Source organism: Prorops nasuta, unplaced genomic scaffold (genome assembly GCF_024137725.1).
Source record: "Prorops nasuta isolate Cenicafe-Biocafe unplaced genomic scaffold, Cenicafe_Pnas_1.2 PNAS00023, whole genome shotgun sequence".
In the NCBI taxonomy this organism is placed as follows: Eukaryota; Metazoa; Arthropoda; class Insecta; order Hymenoptera; family Bethylidae; genus Prorops; species Prorops nasuta.
The window spans coordinates 2,978,289-3,005,648 of NW_027116820.1; the positions used below are offsets into that span (position 1 = coordinate 2,978,289).

At 32.0% G+C, this 27,360-nt stretch overlaps 1 protein-coding gene across 3 annotated transcripts in view; it reads right to left on the bottom strand.

Moving 5' to 3' along the window:
* Positions 1-27,360, bottom strand: part of Pten (phosphatase and tensin-like protein) — a 126,150-nt gene that overhangs the window by 77,814 nt on the left and 20,976 nt on the right. For all 3 annotated transcript variants that reach the window (XM_066740436.1, XM_066740437.1, XM_066740439.1), the window contains 4 exons: positions 5,509-5,644; positions 5,218-5,416; positions 4,979-5,108; positions 4,630-4,908 (listed from right to left, as the gene is read on the bottom strand). In XM_066740436.1, coding sequence (XP_066596533.1) covers positions 4,630-4,908; positions 4,979-5,108; positions 5,218-5,416; positions 5,509-5,644 — 744 coding nt within the window. The remainder of the gene's footprint in view (positions 1-4,629; positions 4,909-4,978; positions 5,109-5,217; positions 5,417-5,508; positions 5,645-27,360) is intronic.

Consider the following 27,360-nt stretch of genomic DNA (forward strand, 5'->3'; position numbering starts at 1 on the left):
TTTTTTAATAAATCAAAAAGCAGTACAGATAATAAGAAATCCTTCAATCAGGGACCCCAGACAAGACTCTACTTTTCATATTAATTTTAAATTTTATCTTCAGACGGCCCATTATTTAGTTATACTGCTCATCGCCAGCAATCTTTTTTGGAAAGGTCATCCATCAAACCGGCTGGTGTACATACTTACCCATATATCTTTTTTGTTATGAAAAAATTCATATGTATTCGTTAAAGCCTTGTTATTAATGTACCTTGTTTTATTATCATTAAAAGTGTCACCAAATGTAAAAAAAAATCGTGAAATAAGTGATTTATTCCGTGATGCTAAATCCCCTAACCCCTTAAGAAAGAAGTTTTTTTGTGGAATATCCGGTAACACAATAGTATATTGAATAAACGTTAATGCTGGTAAAATGTGATACGAGAAATAAAATAAAAAACAATACCAAGTAAAGAATAACATTTAAGATCTAAATTTTAATCACGAAGTACAGGATTAAAAACCTGATTGTAAGCTCGATCGGTCCTACACTTTTATACATTGCAAAATTAAAGTATGGAAATAAATAGCGAAAAACAATAGTAAATTTAGAATTTGATATAAAGTTATAATTTGACAATTTCTGGATTTAATTTGATTAAAATAATTGTAATGTTGTAATTTTAGGATTTATTACCACGTAAAAATATTGTTTTTTTTAGCAGGAGTTTTTCGCCTACCGAATAATTATATAGAATTAAAGATTTTATATTGAGTTCATAGCATGTAGAGACAGACACACAAATTTCACGTTATATACTATATCTGTTTCAAGATTTTGACACGAATATAATATTTTAGTTGAGGATCAAGAGACACGGTAGTGTCTCGACGGCAAGTACATATAAAAGTAGGAAATGACATGTCTATACCGCCGAGCACTACCGTGTACTTATACAGCAAGTTTTGCCGTCCCAATTTTCAAACCGATTTATTTCTATGAATGATCAATTGTCATGACTTAAGTAAAGCTTTACTTAAAATGGTTTTGAAAAAACTTTCATTTGAGCTTATAAACATTAAAATCGGTTCACGTAATCCAGAGATCTCATACTCTGTTAGCTATATATATGCCGAAGTTGAAATTCTTCTCCCTTCTTTCTTCCCGAGTGGATGTGTCCCAGGCTGATTCTGTATGTCTCGGGCTGAAGTTGGCCGCTAAGGAAAGTGACGTCATTTTCACATCGCTTCCAACAAACTATACTCAACGACGAAACTATAGTTGTGAACTTGCAAATAAATCGATGTAATCGATAAAACTAATCCGGCGACTTGTTAACTGTCAATAGCAATGTAAGGTTATGTATATTTAATGCAGTGAGAATGTTCATTATTATGTTAGTGAATGAGTTTAATTTTTAAAATGACAAATATATTCGAATAATAATGACATAAGGAGTTGACAATTATTAGATAAGTATAACATTATATTTTATAATACAGGATGTTAGTATACTTTGTGGTACTTTGTGAAATTTCTTTTTCAGATAAATTAAGATAGAATATTTCTATTTGAATTGTTGAGGATAGAGCTGACTGGATGAAGTAAAATTAATATTTACATATATTCAACACTGTGCGAAGAAGATGTATACTTTCAACATTTATGTGCATCAGTGATTATCAGGAGCATATTAATTGCAAGAAATTGTTAAGGTATTTGAAAATCATATGCTAAACTTCCAGGTGTTGAAATCATTAACAAAATGCATGTTTAACTGTTTTTTCTTTAAACTGATGTGTAATTTAACTATCGGATAAGTTATATCATATATACAAACAATTATCCAGGAGACAATAAAACTTTCTTATTACTACGATTAAAGAAAAGTAGATGAATATTTGCTAATCGTTACTTAATATTCAATTATAATATAAAAAAAGTATCAAAACCAAATATTTATCTACGCTTCCCTAATCAGAGTAGAAAGAAATTATTATTATCTGCGAAAAAATTATTTAATTTCTTATAAGTATAACATTGAATTTTATAATATAACATATAATATATTTTTTGGAACTTAGTGAGATTTTATTTCAGATTGAATTATAATAACGTGTTTATTGTGTCATTGTGCAGGTTTGAGCTATAATATTAAATATAAGAAATCAGAAATGATATCAGTTTGCCATAGTAAGAGTCATAATGCAAAGTTAATGGTGAGAGTTAAATCTAAGAAAAAGGTGGAGAAATTATCAAATTTGCAGGCCAATTCTTGATAATGAAAGGCTTGCAGGTGATTTTGGGCATAAACTTTTTGAAATATATAAGTCAATTAAATAATAAATATAATGAAAACATCATCTAGAAATGAAACAAAGAAATGAAGTCATCATTTTAATATTTTCCATGCGATACATAATACAGTGAATAAATTTGGGAAAATGAAAGCAGTATATCTAAAATAGAGGCTTCCATTGCATTAATTTGTGTATTTTCTAGTTTATATTGATGAAAAGAAAATACAAATGGCACTAGTTTGCTTGAAGAAGAGCCCTGATTCATAATTGATATTGGGAGTAACAGTTAAGATAAAGGGATGAATTTCCAAGCAAATTTCTTAAAAGTGAAGGGCTTGTAAATGATTTTTGGTATACAATTTTGGAATTAAAAATCACATAGTTGATGAAAATTATAACAAAATCATGTGGATCTGTAAATATGAAAAGAATTCATGATTGCAATATTTTACATGTTATGGGGCATACAGTGAATAAATTTAGGAAGCTGAAAACTATATATCTAAAGAAGAGAGGCATCCATTGCAGGAGTTGGTGTATTTCCTAGATTATATTAATGAAAGGAAAATATAAATGGCACTAATGTGCTGAAGAAAGTGCCATAATGCAAAGTTGATTTTAAGAATGACAGCTAAGAAAAAGGTGGAAAAATGAGTCAATTGATAAGAAAATCCTTGAGAGGGAAGGATTTACAGGTGATTTTGGGCATACAATTTTGGATTTAGAACTCATATAGTGGATGAAAATTATAATAAAATCTTGTAGAGGTGTAAATATGAAAGGAATTCATTATTTCAATATTTCACATGTAATAAAGCATACAGTGTGTAACTTCAGGAAACTGAAAGCAGTACACTTAAAATACATAGGCTTCCATTGTATTAACTGGTATATATTTTACAGTTTATATTAATCAAAAGAATAAATAAATGGCACTAGTTTACCAGAGAAAGAGCCAAAATGAAAGTTGATAGTGAGAGTGACACCTAAGAAAAAGGTGGATTTAGAGGTAAATTTAGAAGCATATTCTTAAAAGCGAAAGGCTTTAAGGTGATTTTGGGTATAAAATGTTGGAAATATAATTCAAACAGTTATTGTGAATACTATGTTAAAAGCCTTTAAAAGTGTAACTATGATAAGAATTCATCATTGTAATATTTTGTATTTTATTTAATAGATTAATAAATTAATATTTTGAATTGAAACTTTACATTATGGAACGATGAGAATATTGGAAAATGTTTTGTTAGATTGAATTAGTTAATATAATTGATTAGTTTGAACTCCTATATTCTTACAAAACGTTATAAGATCCCACAAAAAACAAGCTTCGATTGTAAAGAAAGAACGGCAAGTACATAAGTCGTATCAAGCATAATTAATATAGTAATATAAAATATTTTAATTAAAAAAAATAGTGAAATCCAAATGCTAGGCAAGTATAAATTTTTGTTACCATGATGAAAGTTAAAATTTGGAAAAAGGAAAATAGTAACACAAAAATTATACTTGCCGGTGGCCCGTTGTATGCAATCGTATTAAATAGCCACATTTTTAACTTATGAGAAGTAACGCTTAAATTGCAAGATAGCGACTTACATATGAATATTACGGGCCCGGCAAGTATAATTTTTGTGTTACTATTTTCCTTTTTCCAAATTTTAACTTTCATCATGGTAACAAAAATTTATAGTTGCCTAGCATTTGGATTTCACTAATTTTTTTAATTAAAATATTTTATATTACTATATTAATTATGTTAGATACGACTTATGTACTTGCCGTTCTTTCTTTACAAGCGAAGCTTGTTTTTTGTGGGTAAAATAATCCTGTGAAATTTTTCTAAGTGCCTAATTGAAATAGAGTTACGCGAAAATTATGCAGTCATTTGATTAAAATGGATTAAAAAAATGAAAGAAATTCTATGTAGATAGTTTAAATTGTCTTCTATGTTATTAGTATGAAGACAATATTCCAAGTCAAACGATTAATTAATTATAAAACTTAATTGACAATGGCTTTTACTTGTATACACTTGTTTTGTTATATTAAAAAAAAGAAAAAAGTAGAATTGTAAGGTTCATTTCCTAAAATATTCCAAAGCCTACACGTAAGAAAACGTTAATTTTTTGTATTAAAGTATTATTATTAAAAATGTAAAACTTAGTATAAAATCTTTCTGATTGAAAATAATAAGAGATTATAAAAATATCATAAGTGAAAATGTAATCTCTTGTAGTTACGAAGATACACGTCTTCTTGCAAGTTTCTTCTGGGGCAAGTGGTGGGCCCTATATATGACCTTCTCATTTATCTATTTACACTTTGAATACAAAATTGATATACCTATCATGTGTTCTTTTTGTCCCATAAAAGTTGAGTGCTTCTGCGGCAGTGGAAAACTGTCTACTATGTAGTAAATAGCAACAAACCATGACACCTGTTCTACCTTTGCCTGCTTTACAATGCACTACAGCAACATTTTCCCTGTGCTGAGATAACCAACTGTGTACATCCTCACAAAATGGTTTAATTTGTCCTAACATAGGTGGGTTATGATCATCAAATGCATATGTTGCTACTCGTTGCTTAAACTTTTTACAGTCATAAGATTTCTCCGAACATCTAGATATAAAATAATATTTTATTTAAGATTATATTATTAAACGATAATAATGTTATTAAAAGTACTTACAAATTATAGATTTTGTAATGATCTTTATGTTTTGACTCGAGCAGTTTTACAACATCATCAATGTGATTCCTATAAACACCCTCCAACTTTTCGGCTGGATAGCCCATAGCTATCAAGTTGCTGGTAATATCTGTGATTAATTGTAGTTAAGAACATATAGAAATGACGCGCAATGTGAATTTAATAAAATCCAAATTTGGGAATAAAAATGCCATTGGAGTTGGGGATGTAAAGGATACAAGTAAGGTCCAAATCAAATCCATCTTCGGTAAAGCGTTTACGACGTTTACTAACAAGACCTTTTATGGGGTTAGTCATTTTCATATTACTAATAGTATTAGCCATGCTTGGATGGCAGTTTTTACAAGTTCCAGCTTCACTCTTATTTGATCTGAATTTGGCCTCCCCTTCACTGTTTGGCTCTTGTACAATTTGTTCCTGGGAATTCATTTTTTTCATTTTTATAAAAGATTAGAAATACGTGACTTTTAAGAAATATTCTTTTATAATTTAATTTATACAACTTTTACCTGTGGCCTGTAAGCCAAGGCGTCATGAAAACCCAGTTCTGATGTTCCTTTAGCTTCCACACAAACATGAAGGGGAGTTACAGATGCCGAAATATGCTGAGAGATATTGTTATTCAATCTGCTACTTGTAGGTCTCCTGTAAAGAAAGTATATATTCATCAGTCACAGTTTACGTTTTTACAAAATCTATCACTCTTACATAAAATTGTACACTATCTTAGATACTATGAGTCAATGAGTAACACAACATGAATTACAAAAACTCGACCATATACTGTCATACTAAGTCGCGGATCTTTCAGCTAACTTCTCTTCGTACTTTTTCTGCTAAAATTGTATTGTACTGTAGCTGAAAGGTTGACGACTCAGTTTAACACATTAAACAAAGTATCTGATGCTTTATGTTAAGTTTAAAACTATTACCAGGATAAATTACACTTCACTGCTGGTTGTAAAGGAAAAACAAACAAAAGAAATAACAAGCATTAACTCAAACGAATGAGTAGCTAACGGATCATGCACTTTTTATGCGACAGTGCGTTTATAATATCGGATTACTTCATTTATTAATATTTTTTTCATTCTTATAACTCTTACATTATTCTTGTTATTCAAATTGGTACCATTTATTGTCCTAACAGTAGTTTTAAGCTTAAAATCAAATGTAAAGTGCCATCACTGCATACGGAATCAATTGCCTTGATATAATATAAGCATAAATCTAAATGAGCAATCGAAATAATAAAAAATTTACAAAATTAAAGAATATAAAAAATAACGAAATTATACAGTTAATGTTTTTTCTGACGTCAAGGTTGCACTATTTGTGCAATAAAACTTTGATGTATGAAATCTGAAAAAAAGGAAGTACAATGTTTCTAAAATTGCATATATTTCTACTTTTTGCAGTATGCTATTTTAAAACAAACGTAACATTACAGGGGAAAATTTATATTCACGTTGATTTCTCTAATTAAAGTGAAATAAAAATAATTTTTGGGATGAAATTATTTTTTTAAATTTAATGTTTCTTTGTAAAAAGTTTTCTTTATTCGTATTAAAGCTCTATGTGTAATTTACACAATTGAAGTTTAATGTACTAGTCAGGATTAAAAAATTGTATTCGATTTTCTTTTTTTTAGGTTTATATTGTGAAAAATCATTCCAAGAATGATTGATAATCAATACTAAATCATTTCCAATAAATTATTCCGAAAGAAATTATAAAATAAACTTTAAACGTGTTTCTTTTTCTTTTTTTTTGGTAATGACAGATTTTCAATTAGCGGACGGTTAATCTCCGAATTTGTCGGTGTAATTGCCGAAAAACTTTTTTCATTCTACTTGTTTACATATCTTGTAGAGCAATTCACTACATTTGGCCAACAAATATTTTTAATAATGTCTAGTTGGCAAATTACTTGAAAAATCTCGTGAAACATGATATTTTTTAAGTTTTTGACTAATTATGGTGTGGATTGTCCCAACATTATATTTGTACTTTGAGACGCCACTAGGGTTTTCTTTTTCAAACCTACCGAAAACAAAATTCTGTCCGCCATGAAGTAGAATTCTGTATACGACTTTACTTGCGCTATTCATAAAAAAAGTATTGAAGAGAAATGTCAGTTACAATTTTTTTTAAGAACTAAAACACACAAGAAAATGAGAAAAATTGTAATTATTCAATAAAACAACTAAGAAATAAATTATTTAAATTTGATATTTTTTCGACCTTCCAATCTTCACTAGCACCTTGGTATAACGAAAAGAATAATTCTTTACGTTAAATCACAAAATTGACAATCAAAAGGTCATACTATAGCAGACTCGCGAAAATTGTTTAATTTTTCATATTTTCTATTCATGGGTTGACAAATATGAAAGGTAAAAAAAATCAATTTTTTTGTTGAACTTTTCGAAAGTTTATTATCATAGAATTTATATCTTACAGTCGGTTAAATTGATCTTTTCTTATTTGGTGCCTATAATGCTTCAAAACAGACGGTAAAACTGTACGTCCTTCGGCGCGTGCTAGAATTTCCCAGCAGGTATACGGTTAGGTATTTGAAGCAGCTGTTTTTTGTAATTATACCTGGGTTTATACATGCAAGATAAACAATTTTTTCGAATATTCTGCGTTATACTGTAATACAGTACTAACCTTTCCCAACAAATACTATTTTTAATGAGTTTAATGTTATACTTAGTTCACGAGATGTACCACTCTCAGCATGTTCAAATTATATAGTTTCAAAAATATGAAATTTATACCAAACCGAATGTTTGAAAGAAACAATTAAATATAAACTAACCATCTAGTAAGGCACCATTATTTTAAACTCAACTTTTGTTGAATGTATGACGAAAAAGGACAACATAGTGACGGTTTAACGTCACATGTTACTGACGTTTTAGCGTAATTTTCACTCAAATTTTAAGTAATATTCAAATCCTACATCATTTAAATATTTTTAGAAAAAACTTTTAATTTTAGAAGAGTAATTCGGATACAAAAGGTTCGTTTACGCGTAAGTTTAATATCTTTATTGTTTTTAATGCTTGTTAGAAGTGAGTTGGCAACAGTGAGCGCGTCAAGGAAGTTGGGTAACATGAGTGTAGCCTATGGGTTGGTAGCAGTGATAGTTCAAAGCGATGGCTTAGCAATTAGTTGAAAAAAAGTACTCGAAATAAAAAGATGTCGGTAACCAGGTCTGTGTATGATAAAGCAGAAGTGTTAAATAAATATGAATCTCTTTCTTTCAAGACGTGATGCTTATTTAACAATAGTAAAATAATCTTCTACTTGATAGTGATTTTAAATAAAAAATATCGCTAACATAACCCCAACGCCTGAAAATAGATTTCCTACCCTGAAGCAAATAGCTATTAATAATTTCCAGTAGAAATTATAGAACTTTTCTGTTATATTATATAAGCTGTATGTTAAAACCTTGAAATATTTGTTTTTTCACTATGTAGAAGCAAGGACGTTGATTTCGCATAAATTTGGCATTATAATAACGTTTTTGGTCATCATATATTAATAAAAACTTAATTAAAAACGAAGTACCTCACTAAATGTGCAATACATTGAGCTGATTTTAAATAATTAAATAAAGGTAAGGTACATTTCAACACATCCTAGATAATCAAGAGACACGGTAGTGTCTCGAAGGCAAGTACATATAAGAGTACCGCCGACGCTACCGTGTAACTTATACAGCAAGTTTGGCCGTCCCAATTTTCAAACCGATTTATTTCCGTGAATGATCCATTGTCATGATTTAACTAAAGCTTTTCCTAAACTGGTTGTGAACAAGTTTTCATTTAAGACCATAAACATCAAAATTAGTTCACGCAATCCAGAGATCTCATAATCTGTTAGCTATATATTGTAATGTGGTAGAAAAACGTTACAGAAATGCATAGTTTTCTTTTAGTTCTTCTCCCTTCCCCTTAGCGCCTCCTGCGATTCCCCGGGATGCCTGTGTAGGAGTGAATGTAGTATGATGAATCTTCCGTGGAGCGACGATGTAGTTTTCCGAAGCAGGAATATTGTAAAAGTGTCGACCACGGAAGGAGAGTAGATGTTTTTGGGATAGAGTATGAGTGTTGAAGGATGAATGTTTGTAGGATTAGTTGTACATAATATAAAGCATATTAAGAATATTTTATTTTAATGGGAAATTAGTATTAAGAAGTGTCCTCTGCTCCAACAAGAGCTAGAAAACTGTTGTTCTCCCATCCTTTACGCTTCCGTGTCCAAACACCTATATGCCCTCTCACTCTAACCTTCCTGCCGAGCGCGACTGTTTACGCGACGCTCCTACCGTCCCCTCACCACGTATCACCGCTGAGCGCCTCCCCCATTCCTTCCCGTTAACGCGCCGCGCCGCTAGCGCACCGAGCTGCGATCTCCTCTGCCCGCGCTATTCCCGCGCCACGGCTAACGCTCTCCCGACCGCCTTACTCCCCGACCACGCTCGCCGACCCCGCACCGCAGAGCCCCGCCGGGAAGCCACCAAGCTATGCAGCAGACGACACAGTGAGCCAAGAAATTAAGAAACCCAGGGTACAGCGCGAATGCGGATCACAGGCAATATTACATAAGATAATTGACTGATTGATCGAGAGCATGCGCTGTTGCCCTGGAAGATAATGAGATCCTAGGAATTAGGAAAAGGACCCGGACCCCAGGAGAGACGAAGGACCAGGGACCGGGCCACTTCTGTTCTACAGTTAGGACAAGCGATAGCCGCCGAGTTTTCTCTGCTATATAGTGTAAGAGAAACAGAAGGGTCGCCGCCGCTATTCACTAAGAGCTTTGTCTTATGAATACGGGCCCCTTCTTCGGAATTGTTAAGTCGTCAGGTCGTGGGAAGAGGGGTGTGTTGAAATTCGTGGTCGAAGTGGTCGCCGCCATGCTTTTCCCAGTGCTCCCCTCTCCCATACCTGTCACCTGTCTCCCCATACGCTCTTTCCCCGTCTAGCCCCGTTATCCTTTTTAGTCCGCCCCTACCCATCCCTGTGTGTGGTCCCTCCCCGAGTAATTCCCACCCCCGTATAAAATAAGCGAGAACCCGAAAATACTGTGTACGCGTATAACAAGTGTGCGTAAGCATCGCGGGAGACCCCCTCCTCTGAGTGTCAGTGGGAATAAAGTGTTATTCCAAAAAGTATTTTCCGTGTTTTTAGTTATTTGTAGACCTCCCGGTTACAATATATAACGAAAAATTTAATTTCTTTCCGTCATCTTCTTCTTCTTCTTCTTCTTCTTCTCCAGCCAGAATGTATGTCTTGGGCTGAAGTTAACCGCTAAAGAAAAAGACGTCATTTTCTCTCATGTTGCCAACCGGTTATACTCAACGACAAAACCAGTGTTGTGAACTATCAAATAAAATCGATGTAATCTATATAATTAATCCGGCGACTACTGTTAACTAGTGTTAACTGTCAATTGTAATGTGAGGTTATTTATATTTAATACAGTGAGGTTAATCATTGCTATGTTAGTGAATGTGTTAAATTTTCAAAATGATAAATAAATTCGAATAATAATGACATAAGAAGTCGACAATTATTAGATAAGTATAACAGTATATTTTACAATACAGGATGTTAATATACTTTGTGCTACTTTGTGAAATTTATTTTTCAGATAAATTAAGATAGAACATTTCTATTTTCATTGCTGAGGATAGTAGAGCTGACTGGATGAAATAAGATTAATATTTACATATTTTCAACACTGAGCCAAGGAAAAGTATACTTTCAGTATTTATATGTATGGGTGATTATCAGGAGCATATTAATTAAATGAAATTTTTAAGATATTTGATAAACATATGCTAAACATCCAGGTATGGAAATCATTAACAAAATTCATGTTTAACTTTTTCTTTTCTTTAAACTCATATGGATTTCAACTATCCGATAGGTTATATCATATATATGAACAATTTTCCAGGAGATAATAAAGTTTCTGTGTTTACTACGATTAGATATAGTAATGATTTTTACAATATAATATGTCATATATTGTTTGGTATATGTGAAATTGATTTTTCAGATTAAATTGAGACAGAACATTTCCATTGCCAATTTCATAGCTGATGACAGAGCTGACTGGATAAAGTAAGATTAATATTTACATATTTTCAACACTGTGTCAAGGAGAAGTATACTTTCAACATTAATGTGCCTCGGTCATTATCAGGAGGATATTAATTGAAAAAAATTGTAAAGGTATTTAATAATCATATGCTCGACTTCCAGGTGTGGAAATCATTAATAAAATTTATGTTTAACTTTTTCTTTTTTTTAAACATATGGATTTTAATTGTTTGATAGGTTATATCATATATGCGAACAAATATTTCAGATTAAATTATAGTAATGCTTTTTTGGAAAATATGAAGCATTCCGATGAACCTTCATTTACGTTGAATACAAGTTGACTAGTGTTTAGATTTAAGCTAATTATAAGATAATAGATGTTTACAAAAGATGCAAAGACACCCAAATATCAGAGATCTTTAGTCTCAAGGAAGTTAGGTCACCAAGCAATAAAGAAAATGGAGATGGGGCAACATCAAATAATGGTAAGTAACTAAGATGCTTCATGTTCCTTAAAATATTTATTTTCTTTGAAGATTGAGATTGTTAAATGTTGTATTTGATTTTATGTTTACTCGTAGTGTCGTCAATTAGTATTTTAAAGTCACTGTACAAGTCTATTATAGTAAACAGTAATACTTGTGCTTTGACTTAAATATATTTGGTACAATTCAATTAAAAATCCAATGAGGATGGTTCGCACACATACTGACTATTGGAGTTGGATCAAAGATTGTGCTTTTCACTCCTGTATTCTGAGACTTGAAACAGGCAAAGATGAAAGCATTGAAAGATTGGCAAAGTAAGATTAAGCCAATATTCAGAAAAACGTCGTCCATTGCTCAGCCATAATTTAAGGATGACAATCATTGGATGAAATTCTGTAAAATTGAGTTAATAATTGCTGATTGTTTTCCTCTGTTACCTTTGGTAGTATTCTAGGTCAAAGGCAGTATACTGGTCATTGGTATGGATGAAAAAATGCATGTTTATTCTCAATTGAAAGTCAGTCCAAAAATTAATGGTTTCCACTCCATTTTGCAGCACCAGAAATCCGACCAGTTTCAAAAGTGTGTAGAAATTTGCGAAACGAACATCTGAGGACTCTGGCACAGGAAATGTTATAAGGACGACTCGTCAATGTATCTCCCATGGCACCTTTGTCAAGAGTTAGCAGTATAAACGTGACAATGATTGGTGCTAAAAAGAAACAGCGTATGCGAAACGGCGTATGCAAAACGACAATGCCAACTTCGATTATATGCTTCATTGTAGCTTATTTGAATTGAAGCTTTACGAATTGCTTGTCCAGTCTTGCCCCTGTATCACCTCAAGCAGCTGATGGAGTTACTGAAGTTTGGCAAAGTTGATGTTGGTAAAAAGTCAAATGTTGATAAACAAAAAATGTAAATTAATTAAAACATACATTTTACTTAATTATTTTATATGTTGAAAGTATGTATATTGGTTATGAAAAATTTAATCAAACTTTTATTATGGTGAAACTGAAAACATTAAAAACTAGCCTGAGCATTAATTATGTTCATTTATGCTAAATGCATTACAAATATCAATAAATTCAATGTGTTGACTGTGATATTTTTTCAATATTAATATATATATTTTTATTAGTTAAGCGCTGCTGTTTCAAAAAATGAGAAGGGTGGAAATTTTCTTTAAATTCTGTAGAAATTAAAAGAATAATTTAATTTTTTAAATATTATACTCTTACAAAACATTATGAAATCCCACAAAAAACAGACTTCGCCTGTAAAAAAAGGCGGCAAGTACATAAACCATGTAGCATAAATAATATAGTAAAATTATCTAATTAAAAAAAGTAGTGAAATCTAAATATTAGGCATGTATATTTTTTCACCTTAGCAAATGTTAAATTTTCGAAAAATGGAACAAAAAAGTTACTTGCCGGGCCCGTAATATCCATGCACAGTGAGAAATAGAATCGTATTTGGTTCGGCTAACTTCACTCTGTATTTTAACATGAAATTTGCTATACTTCGCTATAGCTGAATCTCACACGCGATTCAATTTCCCGCTGTGCATGGAGATTACGAGCCCGGCAAGTAACTTTTTTGTTCCTTTTTTTTTTCGAAAATTTAACTTTTGCTAAGGTGAAAAAATATACTTGCCTAATATTTGGATGTCACTACTTTCTTTAATTGGATAATTTTACTATATTATTTATGCTAGATGGTTTATGTACTTGCCGCCTTTTTTTACAGGCGAAGTCTGTTTTTTGTGGGATAAATACCAACATGACGCCAAATATCAATATTGTACCATATATAAGCATCTGCAGAGAACTACACGCCAGTCTTGCCTTCTCGGATTAGGGTTAATTAGATAGAATTTTTAGCTTCAATAATATTAACAGAACTTAATTTTTAAAATATTGTAACGAGGTTCTCTCGTTACGTATCAAGATACCGGATTTAATGAAGAAAATTAAATAAAAGCTAACGATTAGTAGTGGTTATTTCCAGCCCCACATTACCGACTCGGTGCATAGGTCTCTGAGTGGACAGGAAGTACCATCTAGGAATATCCCTGTGGACCGTCAGAAGACCGGATGAAAAGACCGGCACTCCATTCAAAAGTCCAAGCCGACCAAGCAAGCAAGGCAGGGCTGTGCCCAGTAACTTGGAGGCTTGAGATGAGGAGAAGTGGGCACAAGAACTCGTGCGAAAGGCGAATTTTTTAGTCCCCTGAGGAGGGAGAAATAAGAGAGTGAGTCGGACCTGGGAGTCGGATGTAAACCACACCGGCTCATCAATGAGTGTGTCCGTGTGCGTGAGATGAGCTTACTCCCTACGCAACGCACAGATTGTATGCTATCGATGCATAGGGGAGGGGACCTGTACAGGTATGGTAGGTTTCTGCCGCATGCCGGGTGCCGCCGCTAAGTCCATGGCAACGCGCATGGCACCGCGGACTTGGGCATTGCGGGGATGCACCACCCTGACAGTCCCCTATGAGGAAAGATCTCGATAATGTTCTCGTCTCCTCACCTCCCCTCACATGTGTGATTGGGTGGGTGAGGAGAGTTTGTCTATTGTCGCGAGGCTCGGGCTGCCTGTAAGGGACCCTCCCCTCTCTCCACGACCTAGCACACTGAGCGAACCAGGCTTCCGTACCGTCCTCTATTCATTACCAATCAGCCCATCGGGAAATGCATATGATTGGAATGGCGGGGTAAGACCTCTATGTCAACGCTGGGTTGTTGCCCTACCACATGACCAGCTGGCACCTTGTAATTACCGAATGTAAGGACGGCCGAAGATAATGGGAAAACAACTATCACGATCAGCCCAACGTGGTAGAAGAATCCATTACAATATTCAACTTCCAATTTATTTGAACGTTTTTAAACTTTTCACAATTTATAATTTATACATGTTGAGCTTTGCAGGAATAGATTAGAACTGTACAATAGTTTTATAGAAAATATATAACAAAAAAATTACCCTTTTCGATGATATGAAATAAATAGTTCGAAAACGCCAGTTTTAGCACGTTTTACGAGATCTCTCAAACACATTATAAGTCTAAAATTCAGAACAACAATAGGGCGTTCTTTGAAGATCGGCTTTAAGTCATTATATCTTTTTGGCGACGCTGTGAATTACACTATCTAGTAAAGCAGTATGATCTTTTAAAAACCGAAAATAAACATTTATTTTTAAAATTATTTTGTTAAACTTTAGATCGCTGCCAATTTTCCAGTAAGGACCCGCGTAAAAAAAATGTAATACGGCAATTAGTCTTGCCGAGCGTATTTGCCAGTGCATTGGAAAACATTTTGCAAGACGATATGGGGATGGATCAAAAACCATACTATATTTCGATATTATGTCCCATACCCAATACCATGCACTTTCCCATACCGTCTCCCGGTACTATTTCCCTAACCAGAATCCATACTACTTCCAATACTTAAAAATAAAGCTAAATTCCCATACTATTCTGCTCTAATCGTTTCAACCCTATTTGTAAATTTTTAAATCTTTGATCATTTCTTTTTGTAATATTTTAAGTCTCGTGTCAATTTATTTATTTAAATACAAATAATAGGATACTCTTATAGCTTTTATCTTTTACTTTATTTGAACATTATAATAGTATATGTACAATTTTTAAATATATTTACAATTATATAAACTATTCTTTTTCTAAATTATTTATTTTTTCAATTAAATATTTCTTATTGAAATTTTTCATATTTATGTAAATACATACACTGTTTAAATTTATGACATCAACTGCTGTATAATTTTGACTTTTCTTCGAAATTTCGTTTATGTGATCAATTTGTAAATCATTTTCTTTGATAAAAACCTTTTTAATTGTATATTCTTGTACTATTGCATAAATGCGCTCGCAGCTACAAATTTTTAAACATTCGCAATTTGATAATTTTAAAAAATAATTTATTTTTCCAAAGTATTTTTGTCTTTCAATAAAATATGAACAATGGGACGATTTACTTTTTATTTTCCTATTGTACTCACTTGAAAAATAAATAAAATTGTCTTTTTTTAGCCTGAGAAACTTGAAAACTTTTTGCCAAATAATATTAGTATTTAAAGCTTTTTCGTCTTTTACTAAAATTTTGTATTCTGTGATTTTGCCTAAAACTGAAATATGTTTTGTTACGTTTATTGCGTTTTTCCGACTATAGCAGTCTTCAATTTCTGTAATAAAATCCAAAATTCTGTGATTTTGAACATTAGTTTGTACATATAAATTTAATTTTAAATACTCCGAAAAAGAGTTGCAAATTTGAAGTTCAGGTCGTTTACTGCCGTGGATAAATTTAGTTAATAATCCATTTACATTTTCTAGAGGAAAGCAAAAAAAAACCCACAGGGGCCCAATGTCTTGTACACACTTTGGAAGATGTAGTAAGGAATGGACGTTTGAAGACATACGTCTCTTACCATATAGTTCTTCAAATTGGGATACAAATTTATTAATTTTTAATTCTGCCAAATTTATGTGATTTTTTTACTTTAGCTTGATATAACAAAAATATACCAGTAACTAATAATTTATAATGATTAAAATACTTTGAATTTAGAAATTTACTTAAAATTGGTAGGGAATAATAGAAAAACCAGTTCTTTAGTTCAGATGCTTTCCAGTAATTAATATGTTTTCAAATTGTTCTCGGTTTGCGATGAATAAATGTTGGAGGTTTTATTTCTATAAGTATTTGATCAATAATATTAGTATAATTGGAAATAGAATAAGCTTCACTGGAAAATTTAGAACTAAACCAAAATGTTATTAAATTCCTTACTACACCTTCGAAAATGCAGTGCATGGGGTCAATATTTGTAGTTCTGATAAATTTATAACCTATTGACGATATTACTGAGTAAACTTTGACACCATTTACTGGGAATTTTGTCTCAATAGCTTTTTGGCCGTGACTTATTGTATCTAGTTCATTTCTTAAAACAAATTTTTTAAAAGGATAAACTTGGACATTATCTATTCGTTCCCCGTTATCTAAAAATTTTTGGCATCCAAATTTACCATTAAACTGTTTCATATTTAAGAATAAAGATTTTGCTGGTAGGTCACATGTTCCTGAGATAACCATACCTCTCACTGTTATTGGAAATTTTGAATTATTAATTTTAATAGAAATGCCATTAAACAAAGTTTTTAAACTATCATATATTGGTTTTAAAAATAAATTTGGTAGAGGTTTGCTTTCTCCATACCAAAGACCTGATAACAATAAATTTTTAGTTTTAAATCTTTCTTCATATGTTAATTCATTAATAATCAAATAAAAAGGCCAAATTGATAATTTTGAAGATCGGAAAGGTGATATTCCGTCTGTATACCACGAGAGTGTTATAGTCAATGTATCATTCGAAATTATTTTATTATTTATTCATTCTTTGTATATGTCACCGTCATAAATGTCAAAAATGGTATCTGTATTGTTAATTATGAAATTTTGTCGTAAATTTTGAATAAAGTTAGGCAGAGAAAATAACATTTCAATTTGTTTTAACAATTTGACCTCTATAAAGTTTCCTATTTTTATATTTTCAGGACACTGTGATCATTTTTTGCTTTCCTCTATGAATTTTAAACATTTTTCACAATTGTTGTGTTTTTTAATTAAATTTTCTTCTTTATTTAAATACATTTAATTTTGTATAAGCTCCGAAAACATTTGTTGGGCTTTGGTATGTGAATTTCTATTAAATTTAAAATATCTGAAAATAATCTTCCAGATATATTGTGTCTTGTGGCTAATGCTAAAATTGCACAAGCACTATCTTTTATGCTTAATGGAGCATTTTCATATAACGGAACATTGCTCTCATTTCTATCCCTAAACTCGTGTTCTGTTTCGTTCTCCTCTTCATCAAACCATTCTGGACAGTCATAAAACACCTCATTACTTTGATTATCTAATAATGGAAATGAAAAGTGTTGTTAAAATAATCAAAGTCAATTTATTTTCTATATATGAACTTTATGCATAGAACAAAGCATTAAAACTTAATTTCTTTACAGAGGGTTAGTCCTGTGATCATTTTAAACAAAACCCCATTCACACGTTTCGGAGAAAAATTCCTAACTTATGAGGCAAAAAATATTAGAATAAAAATTCGTTGTATTCTTTTTATGAGTAAAATGGTATGCTCATGCATTCATGAGAAATGATTGGTATCGGAAAGAACCTTCTATTAAGTAAAACTCATCTTTTTATTGGTAAATTACGATGTAGGACGTTTTATTCCGAAAACATGCTTTAACTAGGGATTATATAGCAAAAACGAGGATTAAGATTTAATTTTAAAAGAATGTAGGACTATCCCTTTGCAAGAAAGTTTATAATGTCCGGCATATATGGCGTCCCTTGACGCATTTAAGTCGTATTTTATAGCCCATCATGATCAGTAATTGTAGACGAAAAAGCACTAGATATTATACATTTTTCATTTAAAAAACTTGAAATTTTATTATTTAAAGTAATTTTATACAAATCTATGCTAACTCGCACTTTTCGTTTTAAATTACTGATGGTGAAGGGCACTAAAACGCGGTTCCTAAATAGATTGAAAATTACCATATATTCCGGTCATTATACGTTTACAGTATGCTCAATCAAGAATAATTATTTTCATTATTGAAAGCTATTCATCTTTTAAAATGTTTTAAGTGTTATATCAACTCATATATATAATTATGTTTATAATATTTTGGGAGAATAAAAACGTAATCACTATTATCAGCTATCAAAGCAGTAATTCAATAGAACAATGATTATTAAAAGGTCCAATTGATTAATTAATCATTCAGAATTTAAATGTTATGTTAGAAGAAAATTTTCAAATAAATAATTATTAAATGGGGCTGGGTAACCTCATTAAATATGATGAAAGTCATACAAAAATCTTGTTCAAACTATTTGAAGAAACTGATGTATAGAAAATAGCTATAATAAGATAACCAATCATAATTCAAATTTCTACAATTACCTTCTCCTTCGTTATTATAAATATTTTCTTCAATAATTGAATTAAACTGATTATTTTCTACAACATTTACATTTTCTTCAATATCCATATTTACATCAGTATTTACATTTTTTAAAATGATATTTTCTTCTACACCCAAATCTTCAGTATTTAAATTTCTTTCAAAACTACTATATTCTTGAACATTTACTTCTGTTCCATTATTCACATTTTCGTCAACAATTCCGTTTTCTCCGATAGTTTGGTTGTCAGCATCATAATGTAATTCCTATTTTTATTTGTATGTAATTATAGATGAAACTTCATGGATATAAATAGCTTAATGTCAAGATATTAACCATTAATACTCTAATTAAAACTTACCCTATATTTTCTTTTAAAGTTTCTCTTTCTAACGTTTGAATATTCAGAAAATGATGTTTTTTTGGCATTGTTATACATATTTTTTTGTATCTAGGTTAAGAGATAATTTCTTTCATTTAAATAGGGTATGTACAGGATGATGCTATAACCGTAATTTGGAGATAGACTGCAAATAGAAAATCGCCTTAAATTTGTTTGTGGTAGCATTGACAGCGACTCCATGAATGTGCCCATAAAAACAAATGAGTAATGAAAGTTTAAAGAAACTTTAGAAACACATAAAGTCTCAGTCTATAGATGTCATTTTAAAACAAGGCATGTTTGGTATATCGATTGATTGATTTTGAAATCGTGAATTTGGTGTTAAGTGGTGAAATATTTAATAAGCGAAACAGAAAAAATGTATGCTTTGGTGCAATGGATAAAAGGAAAAGATGTGACGGTTTTAAATAAAACATTGATATTAGAAAAAAAAAATAAACCTGAATAAAATTGTAACCATAAAATATGGAGAAAAAGTTTACAGAGCTAAACTTCTGAAATTAAGTAGTAAGTAGACATTTTTATTTGCTATAAAATATTTGTTTATCTCTCATAACATTCAATTACAGTTTTATTCTTTCATTATTCTTGGTATTTTATGTCATGATTTTTCCTATGAATGTTGAAATAATTATACAATTTATTTCTTATTTAGGTAACAAAAAATACTTAAATAAAATAAAAGTTACGAAAGATGGAAAATTTTTTAATGGGAAACATAAAAATCCAAAAAATGCAGTTCTATCAATAACATTAGAAAAGTATAGAAGAAGCGTTGACTTTGTAACTGAGGATTCAATACAACTAGAGCCTATTTTTAGTTACACAGGTAAAAAACTTGTTAAAACTCTTAGATAATTTATGAATCATTTACTACTGTCAGGTTACAATCTCGAATTTATTTTGACGAATTTTAATTGTAATGTAAATTTATTAATTCATATTTACAAATTGCACTAATTGGAAATTAATTACCTATTTAATTTGCAGGTAATAGAGAATCAAATTTGTGCTCAAGCCTTAATGAAGATGCCCATGAAAAAATAATTAATAGAATTATTTTTAATGATGAACATTCCAATGAAGGCAATTTAAGCGATGACATGCCAAATGATGGGTCTTTATGCACTGAAGATTTAAGTCAGGAAAGATTAAGTGATGAAAGAATTGAAGGTGCAATTGGAACTGAAACTTGTACGGTTGATGAATGTCTAAATAATCCTGAAGGAAATGACAGCATTTACTATCCAAAATCAGTTAATGGTATGCTGATACTTAATCTGTATATGTCATTGTGATAATTTCTAGAAAAAATATATAATTCTATTGTAATATTTACAGAAACTACTAATTTAATACTGATGAAAGTTAAAGAATATATTAGACATATTAAACTGGAAATGCCTGAAAGAGCAAATAATATAAAAAACGTAAGAACGCCAAAAGAAGTCATATTGTCAATAAGAGAACAAAAATTAATATAAAAAAATATATATTGCACTCTAATATTTTTTTTAATCGGTATAGCTATTGAAATTAATTATTTATGTTTTTTACAATTTTGCTCTAGATGGAAAAGGAAATAAGCTGTTTAATTGAAAAACAAAAGGAACAATTAAATAATATTGATGATATGGTATATAATATAAAATTGTTTAACATAATTATGCAAACGTATTTTACTCCTTCCTGTTTAAACTCATTTCTGATTATTTTATATTGAACTTAAATTAGGCAGTGGAATCTATGTTAACAGTGCAGAACTTGCCTATTTAAAAATCTGGAGAGACAAACCAAAGGAGTTAATTCGGAGGTTACTAAAGACGATTGTAGGCGTCGAAAATTTAAAATGTTTAAGTGCGCGAGGAAATGGGAAGCTCGACGGCATAAAACCCGAAATTTTGGATGCCATCGAATGTATACAAGAATTATTTGCTTCTATTTACTCTAAAATATTCAAATCATACTTCTCCATTAATTATTTTTTTCTGCATTCTTTACAGGGTATGTTAAGAAATATTCAACAGTTAAATTGAAGAGATATCACTTTACAAAGGTAATAAATTTATTGTGTACAACGCTCAGGAATCCAAAGCCTTATGTAAAAAAAAATACTGTTTAATAAATTGTTCAATTTCTTGAATGTTCAAATAAAGTAAAAGATAAAAGCTATAAGAGTATCCTATTATTTGTATTTAAATAAATAAATTGACACGAGACTTAAAATATTAGAAAAAGAAATGATCAAAGATTTAAAAATTTACAAATAAGGTTGGAACAATTAGAGCAGAATAGTATGGGAATTTAGCTTTATTTTTAAGTATTGGAAGTAGTATGGATTCTGGTAAGAGAAATAGTACCGGGAGACGGTATGGGAAAGTGCATGGTATTGGGTATGGGACATAATATCGAAATATAGTATGGTTTTTGATCCATCCCCATATCGTCTTGCAAAATGTTTTCTAATGCACTGGCAAATACGCTCGGCAAGACTAATTGCCGTATTACATTTTTTTACGCGGAAGGAAGCCTCGTGTAATAAGTTGAAAAATTCGACTTTTTTTTTCATAAATGGATAGTATATAGCCTTAAGAGATATTACCTTTAAAATATTACATTAATATTCGTACTGAGTACATAGTTATAGAGAATTTTGTAGTTGTACGTTATGCAATAATATTGCTCGCGGAGCGTACTGTCCCTCTAGAAACAATAGGTTTCATTATTTTTTTATACGTTCAAACCTTGTTTTCATACGTTGTATGAGATTATATTTCATATAAGATTGGAAGAAATATTTTTGTTGTAGTCAACAGTTATCGATCCTGTTATCATCTGTCAGCGCTAGAAGTCATTTTTCTACTGGAAACTTTAAACACGTTTTTCTCATCAAAACCACTTTTTCCGAATTGGCGTGACGCGTAACTCAAAAAGTTCTCAACCGATTTAAAAATTTTTTGTTTTGTTTTAAAGGTAATAAAATTCCCCTATTGATGAGCCTCAAATTAAAAATATTTTACAAAATAATGTTTAATAATCTGTTTTAAAAATGAACAAAATAATGGTTAAAATTAGACTTTATTTTTCACAGTTGATACTTATGTTTAAATTATCATTTTTTTTTTCAATTAAATGAGGTTCATCCAGAGAGGAAATTTATCATGATTGTAGTAGAAAAAGTAAAACATGAACTTTTGGCATTTTAAGGGGATGCATTACGCGTCGAAAAAGTACTTCCAAATTATCTCCTACAATTTTAAAAATTTGAATATTTTCATAGGGACCAAATTGGCTCATATTGATCTGCTTAATTAACGTAAAGGCTTATTTTTCGGATTAAAAAAAAACTTTTTAAATCGGATATTAATAATAATATTTTATTTCCCATCAATAATTTCGAAAAAGGGAGCCTTTACGACGCTGCGCCAAACTTCAACGAGTAATTTGAGACTAAGAAGAAGCAAATATTTCCAAAAAATCTTCTACATTTATGGGAATATTTGCTCCTTCTTGGTCTCAAATTACTCGTTGAAGTTTGGCGCAGCGTCGTAAAGGCTCCCTTTTTCGAAATTATTGATGGGAAATAAATATTAATATTAATATCCGATTTAAAAAGTTTTTTTTTAATCCGAAAAATAAGCCTTTACGTTAATTAAGCAGATCAATATGAGCCAATTTGGTCCCTATGAAAATATTCAAATTTTTAAAATTGTAGGAGATAATTTGGAAGTACTTTTTCGACGCGCAACGCATCCCCTTAAGGAGGCTATAGGTCACGCCGTTTGAGGATGTTCATGCGGATGCTGTAACACTAAGGTAAATAACTTCTTTTATAATTCAACTAAAGTAAAACAAAAATATGATAATCCCTTTGAGAATACATATAATCAACAGCAAAAATAGCGATTTGATTATATATTTCATTACCCCTAAAAAAAATCCCAAAATCTGCTAATTTTTCGTGGTGTTACACAAGGCTCCCCCCTTAAAACAAAGTTTCATTTATATCAACAAATATAAATACAAGGTCGGTCAGACAATTTATATCAAATGGCGAAGTCCCACTTGAAGCTTCGCAGTGGGGACTGACGCGCAATTGGCCGCGGAGAGAGGCAAGCAGACAAATAGACAGAGAAACCAGTGCTATACACGTCGACTCACTGTTACTTTTAGTAGTATTCTGTTTTGAATCGCAGATTGATAAAATTCATTGTTTGATCGCTGGCCCACGCTCACTTCTGTCAGTCTCTCTCTATAGCAGCCAATGAATTTTGTCAATCTGTATTTCAAAAACAGAGACTAGTAGGAGTGACAGAGAAACAGCTTTAATAACGTTACTCTCCTTCATCGGTCAGTCATCCTTTGACTCCTTCTCTCTTTTACCGCGGCCAATCGCGCGCTTAGTCCCCACTACGGGGTAACAAGTGGACCTCCGCCTCTTGATACGAACTATCTGATTTTGACCCGGTATATGTAATCCCACCAAAAAGTACATATGTATAAGAAAAAGATGGCAAGTAATTAAAATAATTCTTAATAACAAAATGATTGAAATGGAATTTAATAAAGTTGACAAGTAATAGACTTGATCGATATAACAAATATTTAAGATGCAGAGTGAAATGTCCAAACATTCTAAGTGCCAATATTTTCGAAATGACGATTTTAATATAAAAAGATTCTATGTTCCATGACCAATAGTCCTGAACAACGTTTATAGTGGTAAACTTATTTAAAGATTGATCTTGATACTTCTGATAGATGGCATTGGTTTAAGTATAAAAAGAGTGGAATTTCCAAACGTTCTAAATATCAATGTACTTGTTGGAAATCGGAGGTGTCGGGGTGAGCGGTCCGGGACTCTCGGGCCGTCCTGCTCCGGCCCGTTTCATTTCCTCCCTCCTTTCTTCTATGTAAGGCCGCTAGATGGCCGCCTCATAGAGCGATCTCGCTCATGAGATGTCGCCCGCACAGTACTTAAGTATACCAGTCGCATCAGGCTACGGCAGAGATGGTAATTCGAGGCAAATCCCTAGCCCCCCACCAGGCCTATCAGACTCACAATACACAGGGTAGGCATGGTGGGGGATTAGGGATTTCCCTCGAATAACCACCTCTAGGCTACGGCTCAAACTGGTTCGATTCCAGGACCCTGTGTCTCCTGTTATCTCTTGTTCACCCATCTACAATTCCTCCAGAAATCGTAGACTTATCCATCCCATCCTTATTCCTGTTTCAATTTTTACCGGAAACATACCGGATCAATTCTCTCACAGAACTTAAAATTGCAATTTTTTCTTAAACAAAATCGAATGTACCATTGCTATTAGTAAGAAAACGTTTAAAGTAATATTTGAAAGTTGTTTGGAATATTGGTAACAGATGGTGCTCTGATCAATGCGCGTGTTGTTTTCGGAATAACTTAGCTGCTATAATGTCACTGAGGTAAAGAACGAGTTGAGAATTTCCTATAGTCTATTTATATCAACTGTTTATCTGAATTTCATTACCGCAAAAGTTCAATTTATTAGATAGGGTTGCCAACTTTGTGAGGCTATCACTCAAAATGCAAGAAAGTGGCCACTGTTTACCGTTGTGTGTTTATGGGAAAAAGTAGTTCTCCTTTGTTTTGAATAGTAATCATAATAACGCTTATATTTTTAAACACGCGTATCCAATAGTTAGCAATCCTGCCTTGCCAGTTGGACTTGACGGAATTATTCAGCATCGCGCGATTGCATCACCGTAGCTACGTCGACTTCTATTCAAATTCCGATAGTTTGTCAGAGTTATTCTAACTTTTTGTTACTGTTGCTTTCATTATTAACATTAGTTGACCATAGTTTTCAATCTGGATTTCACGGCAAGTACAACAATTAAGTCAGTTCCTGCTGTTTTCGTATTTTTATCCCTTTATTAAAAGTGGTTGTGTATAGAGAGAAATCAGTCAATTGGATTGTTGTGATAGTTCTCCTGTGCATGAAAGCTACACCACGTAGTTTGTTTTCCGAAGTCAACCGACCGGCCCTCCCCTTTCTCCCGAAGATGAACGAATATCGGGTCACGTCTGCAAACCTAACTGACCATATACGACGATCATATCTCTTATCCCGTTTCAGGGAGATACATATTGTTAAGGCGCAACAGTTGACCATTTCTGTAATGTTATTCAAAATATTCGATAAAAATGAAGAATAAGAAAGATCAGAATATGCTGAAATACAGAATAATTTCCAAGCGGGAGAAACGGTATAAAAATCGCATTTCAGGACAATCGTACACAAAATAGCAAATGTATTTCAGCACTACCACTTCCTCAAGAAAATGTAAGTGACATAATTAATTTTTTACATTAGTTACTGAGGTAAATTTAATCATTAGTTTTTATCGTTATAAACTACCCGCAAATGCAAATATAAATATAATGATATATCACTAGATTTAAAGTTTAAACTACGTGTAAACGTTATGAAGACGGAAACCCACAACTTGTAAAATACATTTTTAATGCGATTGTTATCTGTAGTATCAATAAAGCGACACCGCAATGGAACGTATGATACTTCCAGTTCCAGTCATCGACAATGTTCCATTTTATATTATGTACCCGCGTAAAAAAAGCGCTTTCGCAGAGCGCTCGTAAGTATTTCCGATTCACACTCGCTTTGCTCGCATTCCAGTACTATTGCGAGCACATTGTGAGTGGCTTACGAGCGGAATTGTGAGTGCATCGATACCCCATCAAAATAGCACTTTTCGTATTCCTGAATCTTTTAGTAAAAATTATCGTTGATAATTTTGTTTTATAAAATATTGTCTTCGTGATAACAGAATCCTATTAGAGGTTAGCTGAAAAGACACATAGAAAAACACAAAATTATTTTGGTGAATTTAATTATTTTTCCGGCGATGGGACTCGAACCTACGACTAATGGCAATCTCACGCTCAGCTGTCTGACGTTTGGTTCACTCAGCTAATATATAATTTGACTTCTCGATTACTATTCGAGTATATATAGAAGCAATTGAAAAATATCTTATTATTTAAGATAAATGAACGTCCACGTGAATAAAGTCACAGGTTAGCCGCGTGAACCAAACGTCAGATAGCTGAGCATAAGATTGCCATCGGTCGTAGATTCGAGTCCCATCACCGGAAAAATAATTAAATCCACCAAAATAATATTGTGTTTTTCTATGTGCCTTTTCAGCTAACCTAATAGGATTCTGTTATCACGAAGACAATATTAAGGATGTTCTACCCCAAAGGTACTATTCACACCGGCGAATGGCTTAACGCGTATAGTGAAGTTGTGGATGCAACTTAAGCTCTTTGTAATAACGGCAACATGGGAAGATGAACACATGTTATTCGATCTTTATATTGTACTAATTATTCTATTATTTTTCTCATCCACAATTAAGGGGTTACACTACCCAGAATTTTCTTTTTATTGGCTTAAATGATGCAAAAACTATCCAAGAATGTAATGCAAACACAATTTTGTCAGGGAAAATTCAATAAACTCTTTTTAACAACATTAATTCGAGCGTTCCGAAACGTTATGACGGCCACTCGCCTGCGCGCAGCATTTCAAATATGCTATAGCTTGTTGATAAGTTTAGACAGTACAAATCAATTTAATTTCTTCAAAACAAATACAAATAGCGTTTTGTAAATATCGGAGAAGCCTTATTACATGCTACAATAACCGTTAGGTGGTAAATAAAAACGCAGCAAACAGCTCCAAGTGCTACTCCAAGTTTCGCATTAAAGTAAGTTACGGTGTTGTTTATTTGGTTATCTTCTCTAAAAATGAGTGAAAAAGTATACAAAAAAGTGGTCGAGAGGGTTCTCTGCTCATGCTAGTCGGAGTAGAATCACAAATAGGAAGCTGCCCAACCGTCATAGCTTCGAAGGCGACACTGAAGATGTTTCGAGACTGGCGAAAAAAATTAGATCTTCGACAGCAGAAAATGATATTGAAGTGGATGCTGCATTTGGCTATCGCATCATCAATTTTCTTGCTGTTTTTAGCACGTTGTCGCAAATTCTAGTCTGTAAAAAATGCACTGGTAATGTGACTTTTTTGGAGTCGTGTAAACGTGGCCTGGGATTCAAACTTGTTATGGTCTGTGAAAAGTGCGGGAATACAACTTTTGACAGTTGTCCCTTGATTAATGGTCATGCTTATGATGTAAATCGACGGCTTATTTTGGCTATGAGACTTATTGGTATCGGAAATCAAGGAATAAGTAAATTTTGCGCCTTTATGTGCCTCCCAAAACCGGTCTATCA